At 41.6% G+C, this 18,577-nt stretch overlaps 1 protein-coding gene and 1 long non-coding RNA gene across 2 annotated transcripts; one reads left to right on the top strand and one right to left on the bottom strand.

Moving 5' to 3' along the window:
* The first annotated feature begins 4,181 nt into the window (after positions 1 to 4,181).
* On the top strand, positions 4,182 to 5,248 carry LOC121804043. The gene is made up of 2 exons (XM_042203596.1): positions 4,182 to 4,448; positions 4,652 to 5,248. The coding sequence occupies exons 1-2, from the start codon at positions 4,182 to 4,184 to the stop codon at positions 5,246 to 5,248; spliced, it is 864 nt and encodes a 287-aa protein (XP_042059530.1).
* An 8,282-nt stretch (positions 5,249 to 13,530) lies between these two features.
* On the bottom strand, positions 13,531 to 15,541 carry LOC121805254. The gene is made up of 2 exons (XR_006051403.1): positions 13,851 to 15,541; positions 13,531 to 13,766 (listed from the first exon to the last, which is right to left on the bottom strand). It is a non-coding gene; the product is annotated as an uncharacterized LOC121805254 (long non-coding RNA).
* Positions 15,542 to 18,577: the final 3,036 nt, after the last annotated feature.

Raw genomic sequence — 18,577 nt, 5'->3', positions numbered from 1 at the left:
TACAATTAACATGGTGCAACCTTCACATCACAAAATCCAAGGTTCGTCACTTAATTGAGGCCCACAATAGGGATACCCCCGCGATGGACGATCCCTCCCGGATCAAGTTCCTCAATGAAGCCTTCCTTCTTCCAGTTGGGGAGCCCACATGAGACATTCATTGAGCAAGTGCTCGGCTCGTTCGCACTAGAGTCATCCCGATCGAATGACACCGTGGCAACATTGTCTTTCAAATGCAAATTGTCGATGTGTTGAGCTTTGGAGTGCATGTCTCCCTTATGTGCCTTGCCTTTCCTCTTCCTCGACACCAATTGGAATCTATCCTCATCCATGCTTGGTTGACTCCCAAGGGGCGCTCGAGGAGCCAACGGATCGATGTTTATTGTACCCTCCTTGTTCTTCTCTTGGTTGCCACTATCTTTTTCCTTTTTCGTGTGATCAATGTTCAGTGAGGTGCCAACCCTAATCGCCACCTTTGGACGCCATTCTCGACGGATGATCTTGTGATCGTGGCTAGGGTAGAACGCCTTGGTTGGTGTTCGGTAATCCTTTCCTCCAACACGACCCTTCCTTCCCAACGCATGACACTCATCAATGACATGCCCAACATGCTTACAATTCTCGCAAAACAATGGGATACGGTCCCATGCTACTTTGTGTCTTGAATTTTTGCCTAGGATGTTTAGCATGATCTCCTCCGTCGGGGGGTTGGAGATATCAATCTCAACACATATCCTAGCAAAAGAGAGCCGGGTTTGATTGATTTTGGCATGGTCCGCTTGTAACGGCTTGCCTAGTAGCTTGCCGATCGCCATGAGGGTCGATTCCTCAAAAAGATGGGCCGGTAGTCCCATGATATTGCACCATACGGCAACGATGGGCGACTCAAAGAACGTATCAAAGTCCGGTGCCCATTTGAACACCCTCATTGGGTGAATGTCAACAAACCAAACCGGACTCCCATTAGGGCCACTTAAGACCTTAGCATAATCAGCCATATCTTGGAATTGAAGTAGGATGTGCTTGGCATTCAAGTATTTCCAAGTGAAAGAACCAACTAGTCACATACCCCCTAAGCTTTTTTGAATTTGGAAAGAAGAAGGAAGTGAGTGGGAAAACTTCCCAACAATGGCTAGTCCTAGTTTCTCTGAGAGATATTCCGTTTCAACATCGGTAAAGGAGAGATAAGGTGTACCTTCAAAGTCTTCCACCATGCACCCCGTGCCCCCATGAGCGAACAAGTTTTTAGCCTCCTTCCATGCATTCGCCGGCGGGACCAGGTTTTCCGGCGGGTACTCCGGCGGCCGGCCGTCGGTGCCATGGTCCCTCTTGTCTCCATCAATGCCGAATTGGGTGTGGATAGCACATGGTGCTGAATTTGAATTCAAAATGGCATTTACCTCAAATGGACCATCATTCTCTTGCCCAAGCAAAGTAACCTTTGTCTTTTCCTTCTTTTGTGAGTCACATGCCAACCCATCCTCTAGCCTAGGCGTCACATGGAGGGGTGTACTTGCATTGGTCTACTTGCATTAGCCTAGAAGCATAAGACTATAAGACTATACCTATACGAAATTTACTAGAAGCATAATACTATATAATAGTATCAGTAGGCGAGTAGGCACCTATAAGAAGAGAGAGATGTCTTTACTAAATGCTTTCTTTAGGAGAGAGAAACAAAGAGATAGACTTATTTTATTTATTTAATAGACCTAAAAAGCTGCACCACTGCCATTAATTGTTTTCTTTAAGACACCTAAAAACAGCCGACGCCCCACCGTCGCCCCGCGTGCACTTCAGCCGCCCCAGCCCACCCCATCAATATCGTTCGGCCAGGGCTGGGGCGACTACAGGCGTGCCCTGAACGCCCCACACTCTAATCGCGGCCTGAGCCTGATTTTCACAACATTGAGCGCATTATCTGTGTTTTGCGTGTACAGTGCTTGTATTTTTTTTATAGGTTGTGTAAGTGTGTGTGTATTTTGTGTATAATATTGAAAGAGCAGGTTTGTGCAGGCTCGTGTATTCACTGATCAGGAGGTGATTCCCAACTTAGTCATGTCGATGGCACAGTGACCGTATCAACAATTTCCTCAACACACTTCTACTGGCTAGTCTAGTGGAGCAAGGGTCGAATCCTACAGAGATGGACGAGTGCGAAATGTGATTGTGGTGATAATCTGTAAAGGTTGGTTAGCTACCACGCTTGGGTTGAGGTTCTACCTAGACACAAACTCAAAAGGTGACATATACTCTACTGACTGGTGAGACGGTCTCATATCAGGTTGGTTACGTGAAAGGAAGGTTTGTTGGACTCAAAAGTATGTTAAGATAATGCATTATAGGACTACAATTTGATTCACACCATCCCTCTATTATCTCAAAACTTTTTGGCACGCAGTTTAAAAAAGGGATATTGAGTGTGTTAAATAAATAGATAAAAAAATAAGAGGGGGAAAAAACAGAGGGAATAAAGTAAGAAAGAGTAAAGTAAGAAATAAAAAAAATTATTATATATGGAAATGACTCAACTATGAGAAAACTTCCCGAAATGGAAAATGAGTCAACTATAATATGGAGTACTTGATTTTTCAAATCTTGTGCCTGGATAATAGATGGTAATAAGTAAGTTTATCTGTTGAAATATATTCTGATAAGAAATTTTATAACATAGTAAACGAGGCAGAGGCGGAGTGTTTTCTATGTTTGTTTCCTATATATGATCGGCTTAATAGGACTCATAATTTAGAAAAACCAATCCACTAGAATCCAATACAAGATTACATAGATATCTATTAGTACTCTCTAATATCTCATGACACTATCTGATTCTATCACTACCAAACAAAAAAGCGCTAAATAGTGACGCTCATCGGTAATTTCGATTCAAAAGGTTTATTTGTTGGCAAAGTAATCTCATATATAGAACTGTCATGTGAGGCTGATTCTTAGTGTGAGAAGCTCCTCCTTCTCTCTAAAAATCATACACCTATTGTCCCACGCCTACTCAACCTCCGCCACCCCGTCACCCGTCGGCCGTGACCGACCGTCACCTCGCACCACTCCCACCCTCGTCGACAACACCATCCTCCGCCGGCCACACTCTCCCCACGGTCTCCCCGGCGTCTCAATCCCTCCGGCCGTGACAACCCTACCTTTCCTTTCATTCAAAGCGTGTTCTCCCTCACCACCCGGCTCCCTCCTAGCCACCCCCACAACAACCGTCCCGATCTCACCCAAGCCTTCTTCTCGAGCAACCTTGCTGCACTCCCGGCCATGCCGGACGACCCGCCGAGTGACACACCATCCCCCGAGGGAGAGCGAACCCTCTCGGACCATCAAATGACATTTAGCTCGAAGGAACCAACTTCCCCGAAGCAACCTTCCAAGAAATTGGCATTGAAGGGTGCCAAAGCAAAACTCAAGGCGCGAAGGAGTACCCCGGCCCCGTCTACCAAAGGGAACGGTCAGAAGAGATTCGTCCCATTTCCACTCCCCGAAGACAAACAACTAAGGAAGAGGATCGATTTCGGGGAGGAAGATGGCTCCCCGATTACGAGCCCCAAATGCAAAAGCTCTATCTTTTCAGTGCCCTTGAACCATGATAAGGGGGACGCTACTCATTTGGACGCCAATGGGAAATTTGACGTTGATGGATGTGGCGAGATGGACGCGGTGGAAATGGATATCCAAACCCTTGGTGTACATCCTAAGGACACCCCCTTGCAAATTGACGTCGGGGACCACACAAGGGAGGAAGACCAACAGATTGTCATATTTAAAGGAGGGCCTTCAAACCTTCCGGGTACGACCCTACCTTGCTAATCATGTCTTACAATTTCATGTTTTGGAACGCTAGGGGAGTCGCTAATGCGCCGACCCAAAACGTCCTAAAAAGACTAATCAAGTGTTATAATGTCATGTTTCTTGCAATAATGGAGCCACTAACTAATCCCAACCCGGACCGGTACTCTAAGGTGTTGGGCCTAACTTTCAAAGGATCAAACACATCCGGCAAAATCTGGATTTTTGCCGAGGATGGAGCCACTTTTGACATTGAGGAAGATTTGGATCAAGTCCTACATGGAAGGCTCACCTCGCACCGCATGGCGAACCATATTTCCATCTCGGCGGTCTATGCTAAGTGTAATAGATTGGAGTGACACCCTTTGTGGGATAAAATGAGGGAGATTTCAACTCGGACGGAAGGAACACCGTGGCTGATTGGAGGGGATTTTAACACGATCCTTGCCCATGAAGACAAGGTTGGGAGTGAGACCAATAGGCAAGCTGAGATGATTGATTTTGCCGAAGCCATTGAAGATTGTAGGCTTCTTGACCCAGGGTTTGATGGTGCGGAGTTCACATGGGCCAAGAATGGTTTGTTTGAAAGGCTGGACAGGATGTTTGTTAGTGAGGCATGGACCAACGCGTTTGAGGCAACAAGGGTGACTAATCTCCCAAGGGTCTCCTCGGACCATGGTCCGATACTCGCTAGGTGCAAGATGTCGAGGCCTCTTTCGGGGGGTAGTGCCTTCCGATTCCAAAACATGTGGGTCCGGCATGATGGCTTCTTGAACTTAGTTCAAGATATTTGGGGTCAACCGACGGGGGCGAGTGGGCTCCTGAATCTCCAAACTAAGCTTGCTAGGAGCAAAAAGCCCTTAAGGCTTGGAACAAGGAAGTCTTTGGCAATATACATGCCAACCTCAAAGCGAAGAAGGAAGGGATCGCGCAAGCTCAAGCCGACTTTGAGGCTGACACGCCTCGGAATAGGACTGAGATCAACAAGAGCATTGCCGAGTATATTCTCCCACTTCGGATGGAGGAGGACTTCTGGAGGCAAAAGGCCGCACTAATATGGCTTGCGGATGGTGATAAGAACACCAGTTTCTACCAAAGCTGGGTGAAGCAGAAGAGAGTTAGACTACGAATACACTCCATTAATGTGGATGGCCGGGAGATTGCGAATGAAACAGAGATACGGCACTCAGCGATTGAGTTCTTTCGGAGCCTCCTTGCCCTGGACACCCCGACACTTGAGGAACCGGACCTTGATCTAATCCAACAACTTCCCCCCTCAACGGACCTAGAGGAGCTACACAACCCACCGGACCCTAAGGAGGTGAAGAAAGCGGTGTTTGACATCTTCGGGGACAGTGCACTAGGCCCGGACGGCTTTTCGGTCGTCTTCTATCAAACTTGTTGGGGGATCATTGGAACGGATGTTGTGGAAGCTATAAAGTAGTTTTTTCTTGGGGCATACCATTCTCGAAGTGTCATGGCTACCAACATTGTCCTTATCCCGAAGAAGGCCTCGCCCGAGACATGGGCCGACTATCGCCCCATAAGCTTATGTATTGTCTTTAACAATATCATTACAAAAGTACTAACCGCGAGTCTTGCTCCTTATTTGCCTCAGGTAATCTCCCCTAACCAGAGCGGGTTCGTGAAGGGTTGGCTTCTACACGAAAACGTCCTTCTCGCCCAAGAGATGTTCCACGAGTTAGCAAGGTGTTCCCCAGCACCGAATGTGGCTATTAAGATCGATATGGCCAAGGCTTATGATAGGGTGCAATGGAGCTTTTTGATCAAGGTACTCCGGCGCATGGGTTTTTCGGATACTTGGATAGGCATTATTAAACGATGTATTGGATCATGCTGGTTCTCAGTCCTTATTAATGGTGCCCCAGTCGGGTTCTTCAAATCTACTCGAGGGCTCAGACAAGGAGACCCCATCTCCCCGGCACTTTTCGTGATTGCTGCAGATTATCTTTCTAGGGCCCTCGGCAAGCTTATTCTTGGCAAGAAGGAGACGACCTTTAAAGCCTCCAAGAGGTGCATGGAAATCAGCCATTTAGCCTATGCCGATGATATTATTATTTTCACCCAAGCAACCTCAAACCCTTTGCGCCGGCTTAGAGCGTGTCTTGACGGGTATGAGGGGGTCTCCAGGAAACAGATCAACCTCGCTAAAAGTAACTTCTATATTGCCGAAGCACACGAGCAATGGGCGCATGCAATCCAAAGTGAATGTGGTTTTGCTCGTGGGTCTTTCCCCTTCCTCTACTTGGGGGTCACCATATACTGTGGAGTCAAGCGCACGGAAATGTCCATGTTCATTCGTGAGATGATTGCTAGGAGGATATCCGGATGGGCGCATCGCCACTTATCCTTTGGAGGGAGGTTAACTCTCATTAAGAGCACCCTTGAGGGGGTTCCTATCCACCTATTCCAAGCCATAGAGCCAACAGCTGGTACCCTTAAGCTTCTTGACCAGCAACTGGCATGTTTCTTTTGGGGCTCGACGACTGAAAGAAAACAGACTCATTGGATCAGTTGGGACCAAATGTGTCTTCCCATCAATGAGGGAGGGCTCGGGATTCGTAAGTTCACCGATGTCCTACTAGCCTTCAACAGTAAACTCTGGTGGAGCTTCCGAGAACAAAGTTCCTTATGGGCACGTTACATGATGAAAAAGTATTGCGCCGCCTCCTCGCCTCTTTCTTCGAGAACCACGGGCAGGAATAGCCCGACGTGGAAGAGGCTGGCCAAAGCTTGGGTTCATGCTCACCCGCACATTCGGTGGCTAGTTGGGCATGGAACGATCTACTTTTGGGATGATATATGGCTCGGCAAAGATCCTCTCGCGGGGCTCTGTTTCGATGAGCAGGGCAGCCCGTGACGACCGTCTCGGAATTCATCACGGATGGCGCATGGGATGTCCCTAAACTACAATTACTTCATGACCAGGCTAGCCTCCCTCAACAGATCATTGATCAAATTTGTAACACCCCGATCCTATCCGGGGTGCCGGACATCCCGCAATGGACGTTATCCCGGCGAGGAGACTTCTCGCTAGCCTCGACTTGGGAGACGATTCGGATGCCTCGGCCCATCATCCAAGGGCTTGAGGACATTTGGAAGGATGGTCTAACAACCACCATCGCCATTTTCAATTGGAGGCTCCTTTCTAACCGCATCCCTGTTGACTCAAAGCTCCAATGGCGCAAGATCGAACTTGCCTCCAAATGCCAATGTTGCCCACATCGGCCAAGTACCAAGTCCCTCCAACACCTCTTCATACAAGGCGCCGGTGCGATACGAGTGTGGAAGGAATTCGATGGGTGGTTTGAAGGCTCGACCCCCACTCTCGGGCTGAATGACACGATACCAACAAGAATTGAAGTGTGGGCGCGAAGATCGCAGCAGTCGGGAAGGAAGCACCTCAGCCGAGCCATGCCTTACCTCATCTTTTGGTTCCTTTGGGCAGAAAGAAATAGAAGCCGCCATCATGAAGTCCAATTCAAGTCGAGCAATGTGATCTGGCAGACCCTTACGTTCGTCCGAAACAGCATGGCCAATGGTAGGCTCAAGCCGAAGCACTGGAGAGGGGTTAGGCTTGGAGTCAGTATCCCAAGCCTGGCCGAACCCCAACGGCCACCGCGTCTAGCAATGATGGTTAAATGGGAGCCACCGGACCAGCCCTGGATAAAACTCAACACGGACGGGTCTTTCTCTGAAGCGACGGGAAAAGACGGGGGAGGCGGTCTTATTTGAGACCATTCGGACAAGTTGCTCGTAGCCTTTGCGCTCCCTGTTGAAGCACAACAAGCACTCAATTTACTCAAAGGGACAAATTGGGGACCTGCTCACATTCGCCAAGCCATGGCGCACATGGCCTTACATAAGCGCCTACTCACTCTTCGAACAACATTCATCCACCGAGAAGGCAATAAGGCGGCTGACCTACTTGAGAAGATAGGTGTGGACTTGAGCCATGGCCGAATTATGGAGGTCCAAGACACGCCGAGAGTCGTTCAAGATATCATCCGGATGGAACAAATGGGGATCCCCAACTTCCGAGTCCGCGCCGAGGATGAGGATTAGAAGGCCACCGTAGAGTAGGCGGGTGTCGAGCCAATTGTGACACGACCCCTACTTACTCCCGTGGTGATTTAGTTATTTTGATAGTTCTTGGCTTTGGTTGTAATAGATACTTGTAATCTTAGGCTTTGAGTTATGGCAATTGTAACCGAGAACTATTTTGCTATATAGGGATGAGGGACCCACGAACCCTCCACCGTGAAGGTGTTTGAACAAAAAAAAAGGCGGCTGCTAGCTCAACAACTAGTGACGGAAAAATGACTGAAAAAACGCCTGTCACTATCTAAAGCGAAGCAATCGTCTATGTTTTCGTCATTTGGTGGATTAGTAACTTTAGTGATGGAAAAATCTGCCACTTATATTTTTTAATGACAAGTTTTTTAGTTACGGATCTGACCTTTTTTGACATTTTGTTTTGAATTTAAAAGAATCTGAGTTCCTTTCTTGCTACTTGATTTGCAATTTTTGTTCCTGAATCTCGGCAAAAAACAGTTCTTAATTATTGAATGTTAAATTGAAATACAAATTAGCATAGAGATGGTTTATTATTCAGAAGTAACTGAATTGATGGCACGTTTTATCACCTTGGTTGATAATCTTCACCCCGAGATGTCTAACTCTGTCGTCATGGTTAGATGTGTTCGCGTTTATGAATAAACCGTTTTTTGTATATCTGTGGTATAATATCAGTGAGAAAACATTGTTAGTTTTATTTCAAAGCAAAATTAGCAGATTTTAATTCAGTAGGCAATATCTCAACAATTAACCATAGATGTGTTTTCAAACAATTTTAAGATCAATTAAGCCCATATGTTTGGATCATAATTTTGAAATTAGGGTATATGAAAGGTCCTTTTGGGTTTTGTTACACTTTTTAGGTTAACTGCTACTTAAGTGAAGACAATGCTGGATTGGCATTCCAATATAAACTTTCTAATTGCAGACATTTTGATTTTCATATTCTACATTTTAACAATGAAAAAGTAAAAGGTATGCAAATTTGAAGAGCTGTTCATACCAAAGTTTAACCCAAATGTTTCAGGTCAGTGGCTAGCTTACAATGGTGTGAAATGTTGACCTAATTTCATCGGTGAAGGAAGAGTTAAGGTTTCGTGTTGGTGGCGGCGGATGAAATGAGAGTAAAAATCAATTTATATTGTCTACATCAGGTGATAATTATTCCTAATGATTTAATTACCAGATATAAGTTAAATAGTTTAATCATAGTTAGTCATATTAATTCAACTCATTTTATGAAGCCAACTCAAATTTGTTAGGTATTGGGCTTACTTTTATATTTTCTTGGGCCATTATCATAACAGTTTTAGAAAATTAATTTGTTTGGTAAATTTTATATTTATTAGTTTTTGGCTTACATTTATATTCTACTGAACCATTTTAATTGAGCAAAAACACTGTCAGGTCTGTAGTAATATTTGTATGCATTTGGGCATGATTTTTAATTTATTTTCGGCCCATTATTGTTATATCTGAAAAATTATATTTTTTGTAATGTAATTTTGTCTAATATAATTTCTTTGTATGTAACACCCCGACTTTTTCTACCTTTTTATTGTGTTCTTGAAAGGACCGTCGTTTGTGCACTTAAAAAATTTTCGACCTTGTTTCTTTTATCGAGAGAAGTATTTCACTTTTGGGGCCAAACAATTTTTCTTTCGTAGCCCAATTTGAAACCCAATTGTTACGAGCCCAAAATGATACCTACACGAAAGAATAGACCACGTATCAAATACACTTTCGACAACAAATCAAGACGAAAAGTTGGATAAGAACCGCGTCACATCAAGACGAAAAGTGGATAAGAACCACGTCACATCAGGCATGTTTTCCAACGACGGCCGCATTAATTACTCGTCGCATCAAAACGAAAAGACGTGAAATTTTGTCTTTTATGAAAAAATTTTCTATATATACAACCTCCCTCCTTTTCATTTCTTTACTTCACAATCGAGAGAAATCCGAGAGAGAGGAGAGAGGGGATGGAGGAACGAATTTCCGACCACCCACCTGTCGGGAACGGCGTCGGCGGCTGGGGGAGATCCTCGGCGACGGTGGCTGAGGCGGATCCGCGACGACGGCGGACGCGCAGCGGTGGCGGCGCTGCATTTTGATCGAGGGAAGTGCAGCCTTACCTTCGACCGAGAGGAGAAAGAGAGGAGCACGGCGTGAAGGCTTTAAACGAACGAGGTAGGGCTTTCTAACTAAGTTTTTCGTGGGCTTTCTAGTTACCGTACAGTTTTTACGAGAAGTTTTTACGTGGGCTTTCGAACTAAAGTGTTTCCAAGAACTTTCATATATCGGTTTGAGCATCATGTTATATGTAATCAAAGTGAAAGTGTTGTTGCGCATGTTACGTTGTGCTATGTGTTGATTTATCGAGTGAATTGTGATTTGCTCGACTCGTTGATGTGATGTGAGATGATGCTCGACTTATGCAGAAAAATGATTTATGTTTCAAAAACGTTTTGAGGAAAATAAAGTTGAAAAGGTTATGTCAAGCCATATTTTGTTTTGGAACTATGCCTATCTGACTGCAACGATGAATGGAATGGATTGATGGGAGACCGTGGGAGGTAACAACTTCCCCGGCACTTGAATGTTAAAATATGATGAATGATGAAAGGAATGATGAATGACGAACGGATTGATGAATGAACAAGAGATAGTGAAATCGGGTTTGTCAGATACGACATATGTTCCAGGAAAATAGATCGAAAGATCGCTTTTGAAAAAGGAAAAGAAAAATGTTTAGTGTTCTCGGACTTTTCCTAAAACTCCGAATTCACTCAAAGAGTGGCTTGACAAAATCTGTTTTTATAAATATATTTTCGGCACGTGTCCACTGAGTACACCAAGTACTCAGCCCTGCATTTGTTTTAAAAATGTGCAGGTTGAGCAGTGATGACGGCGGGCGATGTTGAGCATAAAAGTGAAGAAGATGTCTATGAAAGTTTCAGAATATGTTGTGTCTTCATACATGACATTATTCTACTCTCGATATGCTTCTGTTGAATATGGTTTCTTTCGCCAAGTATTGTTGAGATAATTTTATCTCGAGTTGTTGATTGTTTAAAAGACACTTTGATTTTATTCGAGCTTTTCCCATTTGTTTGGAGCTAAAGTCGAGTTTGCACTCTGTGTATCATACACTCTGATATATATTATTCTTTTAAGCTAATTGAGCCTTTCTTATGAACTGTTATCCTTAAATGCTATTTTTAATGTTTGTCCCTTGGTCACGATCGCCTCGTTTGTAACACCCCGGGGGTGGGCGGGCGTGACATTGTATTTTTTTAATTTATCCCTATTTTAATTTGTCCCTATTTTATTTGTAATTATTTGTGATTTTTTTCTATTCTAATAGTATTTAATTTTATTGTGTAACTATTTTGGATGGATGAATTGAGAATCCCATAGTTATAGTTGGAGACGTCGTTGAGCAAAATATTTCGTATAATTTGAGTGAGTGTAATGGATTGAGCAATTACACTCGATTGATAAATACAAGATTAGGTTATTGTATTTTGAAAGCAGAATTTTTGGGTGGTCATAATATTAGTCATAAAGTGTTGATTCCTCGAATGTCTTTGATCCAAAGTTGCCATTCAAATTTCAACCACGACAATTTCCCCTTGGCTATGTTATATGCAATGATGATTAATAAAAGTCAAGATCAATCGCTATCACATGTTGGATTTATTTTATGAAAATCAGTCTTCGGTCAAGGACAATTGTATGTTGCTATATCTAGAGTTACGAGTCGTGGAGGTATGAAGATTTTAGTTTGTAAAGATGATATTGATAGTACTGGGTTGTTGCTGATTTTTTAAGTTTTGGTTCCTATATTTGAATATTTATATTTTGTTGATCACATTTGTTGAGCTCTTTATTTATTCCAATTATCTGAATTTTACTCTTTGAACTTACTCACACATATTTTCTTTATTTGTATATCTTAGAGTAAAGGTCAATTTTGGTAATAAACGTATGACTAAAATACGAATTTGGTCCAACATAGTCACTTTTTGAAAAAATTAACTCATACTCTTTGATCATTTATATTATTTCTTTTACTCAACTTAGATCATAAATTAAAATTGTATAAATTATTAGCATAGTTCTGAAATGTTTCATTCATTAGGTAGTAATAAATTCTTAATTTAGAATAGGACAATATAAATACATTTTTGTTTTCGTAAATATTCACATTGCTTTAAGTTTTTATTTTCTATAGATTCGTTAAAAGTTGTATTCGTTTTTTGAAACTCTTATGTCCCTTGCATAGCGCGAGTGTTAATACAGGTTTAGTAAAAGCCGTAGTTACAATATAATGTTATTCAAACTCGATAGCACAGTGTCACAACTATGGCTGATTTGGGATAACTAAGCCGCAGGATACCGTGACTAGGGAGGAGGTATAAGAAGAGGGGAAAAGAAGTAAGGGGAAAAGAATAATGAAAGCCAAGTAACCATAAGATACTCGAGATATATTAAAGGAAACAGTACTTAAATCAATATACACTCGATCATGCAAACTTGAGTGGTTGTTTATACTTATATAAATTATTAGAGTCTTAAACGAAATAAAATTTATCAGAGCCTTTAAATGAAATAAGTGTCGCCTTCCTAAAGGCACATCAGAAGCAAAGGAACTCAGTTCCGAGTATGATGACATGAACCTCCGAGAGTTATTCTTGATGGACTAACAACACTCAATTCACCCCGTCGCGGCTCAACCTGCACATTTAGAAATATATGCATAGATGAAGTACAAAAGTACTTTGTCCAGAGCCTTTGTCCTAGCGGCAATGAGTTTAGACATTATTGTAAGAGGTGTCGAGTTCGAGCCCTCTTTACACCAATTGTAATTTCCTCCCTTCTATATGAGTTTATTTGTAATTTCCTCCTTCTTAATATAGGAGCTTTTAAAAAAAAAAAAAAAGAAGTACAAAAGTACTTTGTGAACACATTGCCAAAAAATACAAATATACATTTGAAAATATTGTCAAGCATCACACTAACACTCAGGGTTTTATTTTTAAACAAAATGCCCAAGGTTATTGTAAACCCTTATTTGACTGCAGTCCAATTTCTTTTTTGTATATTTGATCATCTTGTGTCGTATATAGATAGTGTTCTCTCACGGTCACCATAATATTCTTGTGCGGGAAGGTGGCCACCTTCCACAGTCACTAGACCCGCTCTTTGGCCATAGGTCTCCCGTGTACACTAGTTCGAATAGGGACACCACCCTTCTCACTTGGACCCAAATTTGATTCACAACTCTCTTGGCCTTAGCCAAAACATATAGGCGTTATACACAAAACATTTATAACAAGACAACATCATTTGAATATAAACAACGAACATAAGTTCAAGTTTTCTCAAATATCACTTGAAAATAAATTTAATTTTTATCCACACTAGTATTTAGGATAGAAAATTCACTATGTACTGTAATGGCCACAATTTAATTATCTTAACTTTTAAAATAATTATCAAACTACGAAGCGAATGTCTTTTCCTAATTTCTCTAAGTACGAGAAAAATAGAACCCTTATGTCTGGTTGCTTGATTAATGACTAATAGTGATCTAGAAATAAAGAAGAGAGTGAAGTACGATTGAAGAATGAACATGTGCTCGTTTATTTCCTTAGTCGAATGAGTTACAATAGTTACATTTCAAGCTATGACTTAACTTACAAAAAAAACACAAGTAATACATGAATGCCTAATGCAAATGCCTCGAATCTATTCTTCACAAGTTCAAGTCATCCCCTTCCGACGATCGAGAACCAGCGGGCCCAGATCACCAGCAAACGGCGGTGCAACAGCAATGGCAGCAATTTCTCAAACACCTACAAACCAAAACAAACCTCCTTAATGGCTAAAAGACAAGAGAATTAATGGGACTGTTAAGTGTGGAAAAGAGACAAAACTACGTTCTTGATGAAGACCAAGGGATTGCCAAAATAGGAAGGATAAGTGGCAGCAAGCTCCTGCACTCTCCCCAGCCCTAACCGAAGGCTGCCAAGAGGCAAGATCAGCCTTTTCAGCTGCAGCAGCCCTGCAAAGCACAGTTAACAGCCCTACACCCTTGTTGTGCACCTGCAAAAATCACCACCAAGGAATGCAGTTAAAGTGGCTGCAATAATCCAGAAAAGAGGATCTGCTGCAGAAAGAAAACAAGGCATACAGCAGCTCAAGTTAATGCTTCACAAGTACACGTTCTTGTCTATAAAACCCCCTTTCATATGCATCAAGTTCTCCCCTACCACACACTTCAAATTTCGGCAGCATATAGAGTTAGAAAGTGGAGCATTTTTTGAGAGCAACAACTAGGGCAGCCCGTTTCTCCACGGCCACAATAGGTAACGCCATCACCCTTTTGCATCATTTAGGGAGCATCATAGATAACATAGAGGCGTAGAACCATAAATGCTCAAGAACTCAGTTTTGGAACTTAACAACATTATCAATTAGAACCCCATGACAGTAGACTATCTATGAGTACTACTTGTGATCCATCTCTTTCTCCACAATATATGTATAAAATGTTTTTCATGCATTGATGGATAGGGTGAATTATTTGGTGGTTTTATAGTAAAAAAAAGGCATGAGAGTCAGCTTTAGAGAATCAATATCCACCGTCCTTGAAATATGCTTCATTCTCTAATAGGAAAAACACACTATAAATTGTGTTTATTATATTGGGACAGATGTCTTTAATTAATCAAACATCATGTGATACACGAGATAGTAGCAGCAGCAGCAGCCACGATCATCAAGTAATGCCAAGATATGTTAGAAATTGCCGCTTAGACTAATGGCAATAACAAGTAGAGTTTGGAAGGGTTAAACCCACCACAATGAACAACCAGAAAAATCTCCAGATAACTGTTTAACGACTTTCACATAGCCTCTACTCAATCCTCACTTAATGAAAATCACAAAAAACCCAGCATCAGTCACATATAAGCCCTCCAACACCAAAATTCACCTAATCAGATGAGCTAGATAATAAGGGTTCGAAGACTTAGCTTAAGGCCGGCCACCGAGACGAAATCCGACGACGAGCGAACTCCGACGGGACCCGGGAGTTGCGGCAGATGACGGGACGGCGGCAGCTGCTTCACCGCGTCGGGACCTCCGCCGTGCGGTGCTGGGAGACGACGACGGCGAAGGCGCGACGGCGAGGCCAGCGGCGTACCGAAAAGGGACTTGGAGGCGCTGCCTCTCGATTCTCGCGATCCAGGGGAGGAGGTCGAATTCTGATGAAGAAGGGGGACGGCGGTTTCGCCGGAGAAGAAGGGGGCGACGACGCTCGAAAGCGGGAAAGCCGCCTACCTAGGGTTTGATTTCCTTAATTTGGGGATTTACTAATTGTCCAAATTAGAAAAGAAAGGGAGAAGTGAAAGAGGGAGAGACGAAGAAAGATAGGGAGGAAGATGGCGCCGGAGACGGCGGTGCGTGGCGGCCGGACAGCGGCGGGAGTCGCCGAGGTAGGAGGGAGAGAGCTAGGGTTCCTATCTAAATTGGGGATTTTGAAAATGGGAAGGAAAAGGGGGGAGCCTATTATTTTGATTAAAGTGGGAAGGCAGTTTGACCAAAAAATTTTGAAGAATAAGGAAGGAATTTGGGCCTCACCAATTATGTTTGAGGAAAAAAAATTATTTGGGGAGTGGGCTGCCTAAAAAAAGAGGGGGGGGGGGGGGAATAGATGTAATAATAATAATAATAATGCATATGAGGAGTTGAACGATAGTTATATTTCATGATAATAAAATATAACACCCGGATTTTATTTTAATGCTTGAATGATTTACATAGGAAGTAACACTCCTCCGTTAAACAAAATTTATAGACCTCCATATAAATTAAATCGCATGATTTAATTAATGCTCAAGGACCTCTTATGAGTTAAAGAAAGGGAATGAATAAAATGATCATGCATTTAGAATGCACTCATGATAAAGTATTTGGCTTCTTAAAGTTTAATCAAGTATTATTCTCATATTACTAAAGGGACGTGTCTTCGTGCGTCGTCTAAAATCAAATCAAGGAGTTTGTTCGGCTAGAGAGATATAGCTTTTGAGATGGGCTTTCTTTTCGAACATGATTTTATGTGAAAACGTGAATATATTTTCAATATATTGTCATGCCACGTTTTGTTTTATAATTACCTATCTGCTTGGCTATGTCAAACATGTTAAATCGAATTCGGGTCCCAGTAGGGCCGCAAACCCTACTCGGACTAGTGTACACATATGGGGACCGTGTGCTAGCTTTCGAGTTGGCCGGTCCAGTGACCGTCGTGGAATGTGGTCACATTCCTGGTTCATATTATGTTTATGTGATTGTGCAATCAAATTCAAGAAATGAAAAAAAGAATTTAGTGACTCGGGCCTTAGTTCAAATAAAAATCTCGTGTTCACTCAACTATGGCTGACAATTAAATAAGAACTATTTTTGGCACTAAGTCCACTGGGTATACCAAATACTCAGCCCTGCATGTTTATTTTTCTAACGCGTAGGTTGAAGGTGATCGAGGTGCTGAAAGTGTTGGGAGGAACTTATGAATAATGATTGTCTTGGAACCTTCCGTTGCCTGTTTAAGTATTGTCCTAGTGAAACAATGAAATTAGCCTAAATACTTTAATTTTGACTTGGTTGTACCCTTTCGCCTTCAAGACTATTTTTTTTAGTCAGGTATTCCTTTTATGATTAGTTTATGATTGATGAGTTTAATTTAGTTGCGAAATAACTACGCTCACTAACACTAGGGAGTTGTGGTCGTGACAATTTACGTTGTCCAAGGTTTTGAGATAAATTCCTTGTTTCTCGATGCTATTCTCCTTGCCAGTTTTTCCCTTTTTGGAAAAGAAAATAAAAGTCGAACAATTCTTAGCTTCGAGAAGATGGAGTAATTTATGGATGCGCCTAAAACCATGTGTTTCTCCTATTAATCTTAAGTTCACAAATATTTATTTGGCTTATGTAAGATTTCAAAAATTAATTCAAAGCTTAAATTAAATTATTTTAAGCTTAATTAATTACACAATAAGGAGTAATTAAAACTTATTAATTGTACATATACTCAAATTTAGGCTAAAAGTAATTATTAATCCTTCGTCCCAAAAGAACTAATCTTGGCCATGACCATATTTCATCTTCAACCCACATAAATAAATAACTATATTTTTTGAATTTTGGACCACTCTTCATTTATTCACGGCAGGCCAACAACAAATAAATATTAACCCTACATATCAAACTCATCTTCCACCTCATTTATATCTAACCCTAATTGGAAATGAGACTCCTCACCCCTAAATTCCTGCCTCTGCCGTCCGCCGCCTCCAGCGCGGCGCCCCGCCACCTCTTCATCTTCAGATCTAACTTTCTCTCCTCCGGGTCTGCCGCCGCCGCCATTCCGCCAGAGCAGCCTCCCAACCCACTCCCTCCTTGTTCTGACGCCACCACCACTGCCGGATGCCGACTTCAGCCCGCCCGGTAAGGTTGGTCTTATTTTCTTCCCTTTTTAATGTATTTTCCTAAGATTTAAATCTTTGTCTTACAAGTTTGGTGTTTCACTTATACATATTCGTAAATATTTCAATTTTAGTAATGATTTGTTGACAATTTTCATTTGTTATGGACTTATTTTTCAAAAAGTGAATGTTTTGGACCAAATTCGTATTTTGATCTTATGTTTAGGACCAAAATTGATATTTACCCGATACAAAAATACAAGCATTATAGACAAAGTATACACACAATACGCACAAGAACCACACACTATACATAAAATATACGCACTTGACACACACTATACACAAAATACAAACACTGCAACACATCCTCTGTACAGAGTACACACAACATAAATAAAATAACAACAATATACACAAAATATAAACATTTCACGCACTATACATAAGACAAACAAACTAAACACACTACACACAAGATATAAGCACTGCAACACACACAACACAAAATACACACAATTTACATAAAAACACCCACATAAACAAAATACAAACACTTCACACAAAACAAACATATAAACACACTAAACATGAAATAAAGTATAAACAAAATACAAAAAGTATACACAAAATAGACACTTCACATACTACACACTAAATGCAAAATACACACATTATAATAAACAAAGTATTACACAAAATACACACTATGTACAAATTGTACATGCACAAGAAAAATATAAATAACACACACTAAAAATAAAATATACGCGCTAGACACATGCTATACACAAAATACAAGAACCGCGTGTATACACCCAACACAAAATACACACAATATATACAATATATCCATAATATACGTAAAACACAAACACTTCACACACTATACACAAAACAAACAAACTAAACACAAGTAAAACACATTTTCGTAGCAACTATTCCCAAACCAAACATACTAATCAAACTATACACAAAATACGCACAACATAATCACTATAAACTAAATACACTTTATCTTAAAATGCACGCACTACACATTACAAAAAATATAGACAGACAACTACAACTACAAAATACATACGCACTACACAAAAATACATGCAAAAATATACACATAGCTATACACAAAATACATGCATTGCACCAACATATATATATACACACAACATATATTG

The sequence above is a fragment of the Salvia splendens genome, chromosome 5, assembly GCF_004379255.2.
Source record: "Salvia splendens isolate huo1 chromosome 5, SspV2, whole genome shotgun sequence".
NCBI lineage: Eukaryota > Viridiplantae > Streptophyta > Magnoliopsida > Lamiales > Lamiaceae > Salvia > Salvia splendens.
This window is presented reverse-complemented; position numbering and strand designations above follow the sequence as displayed.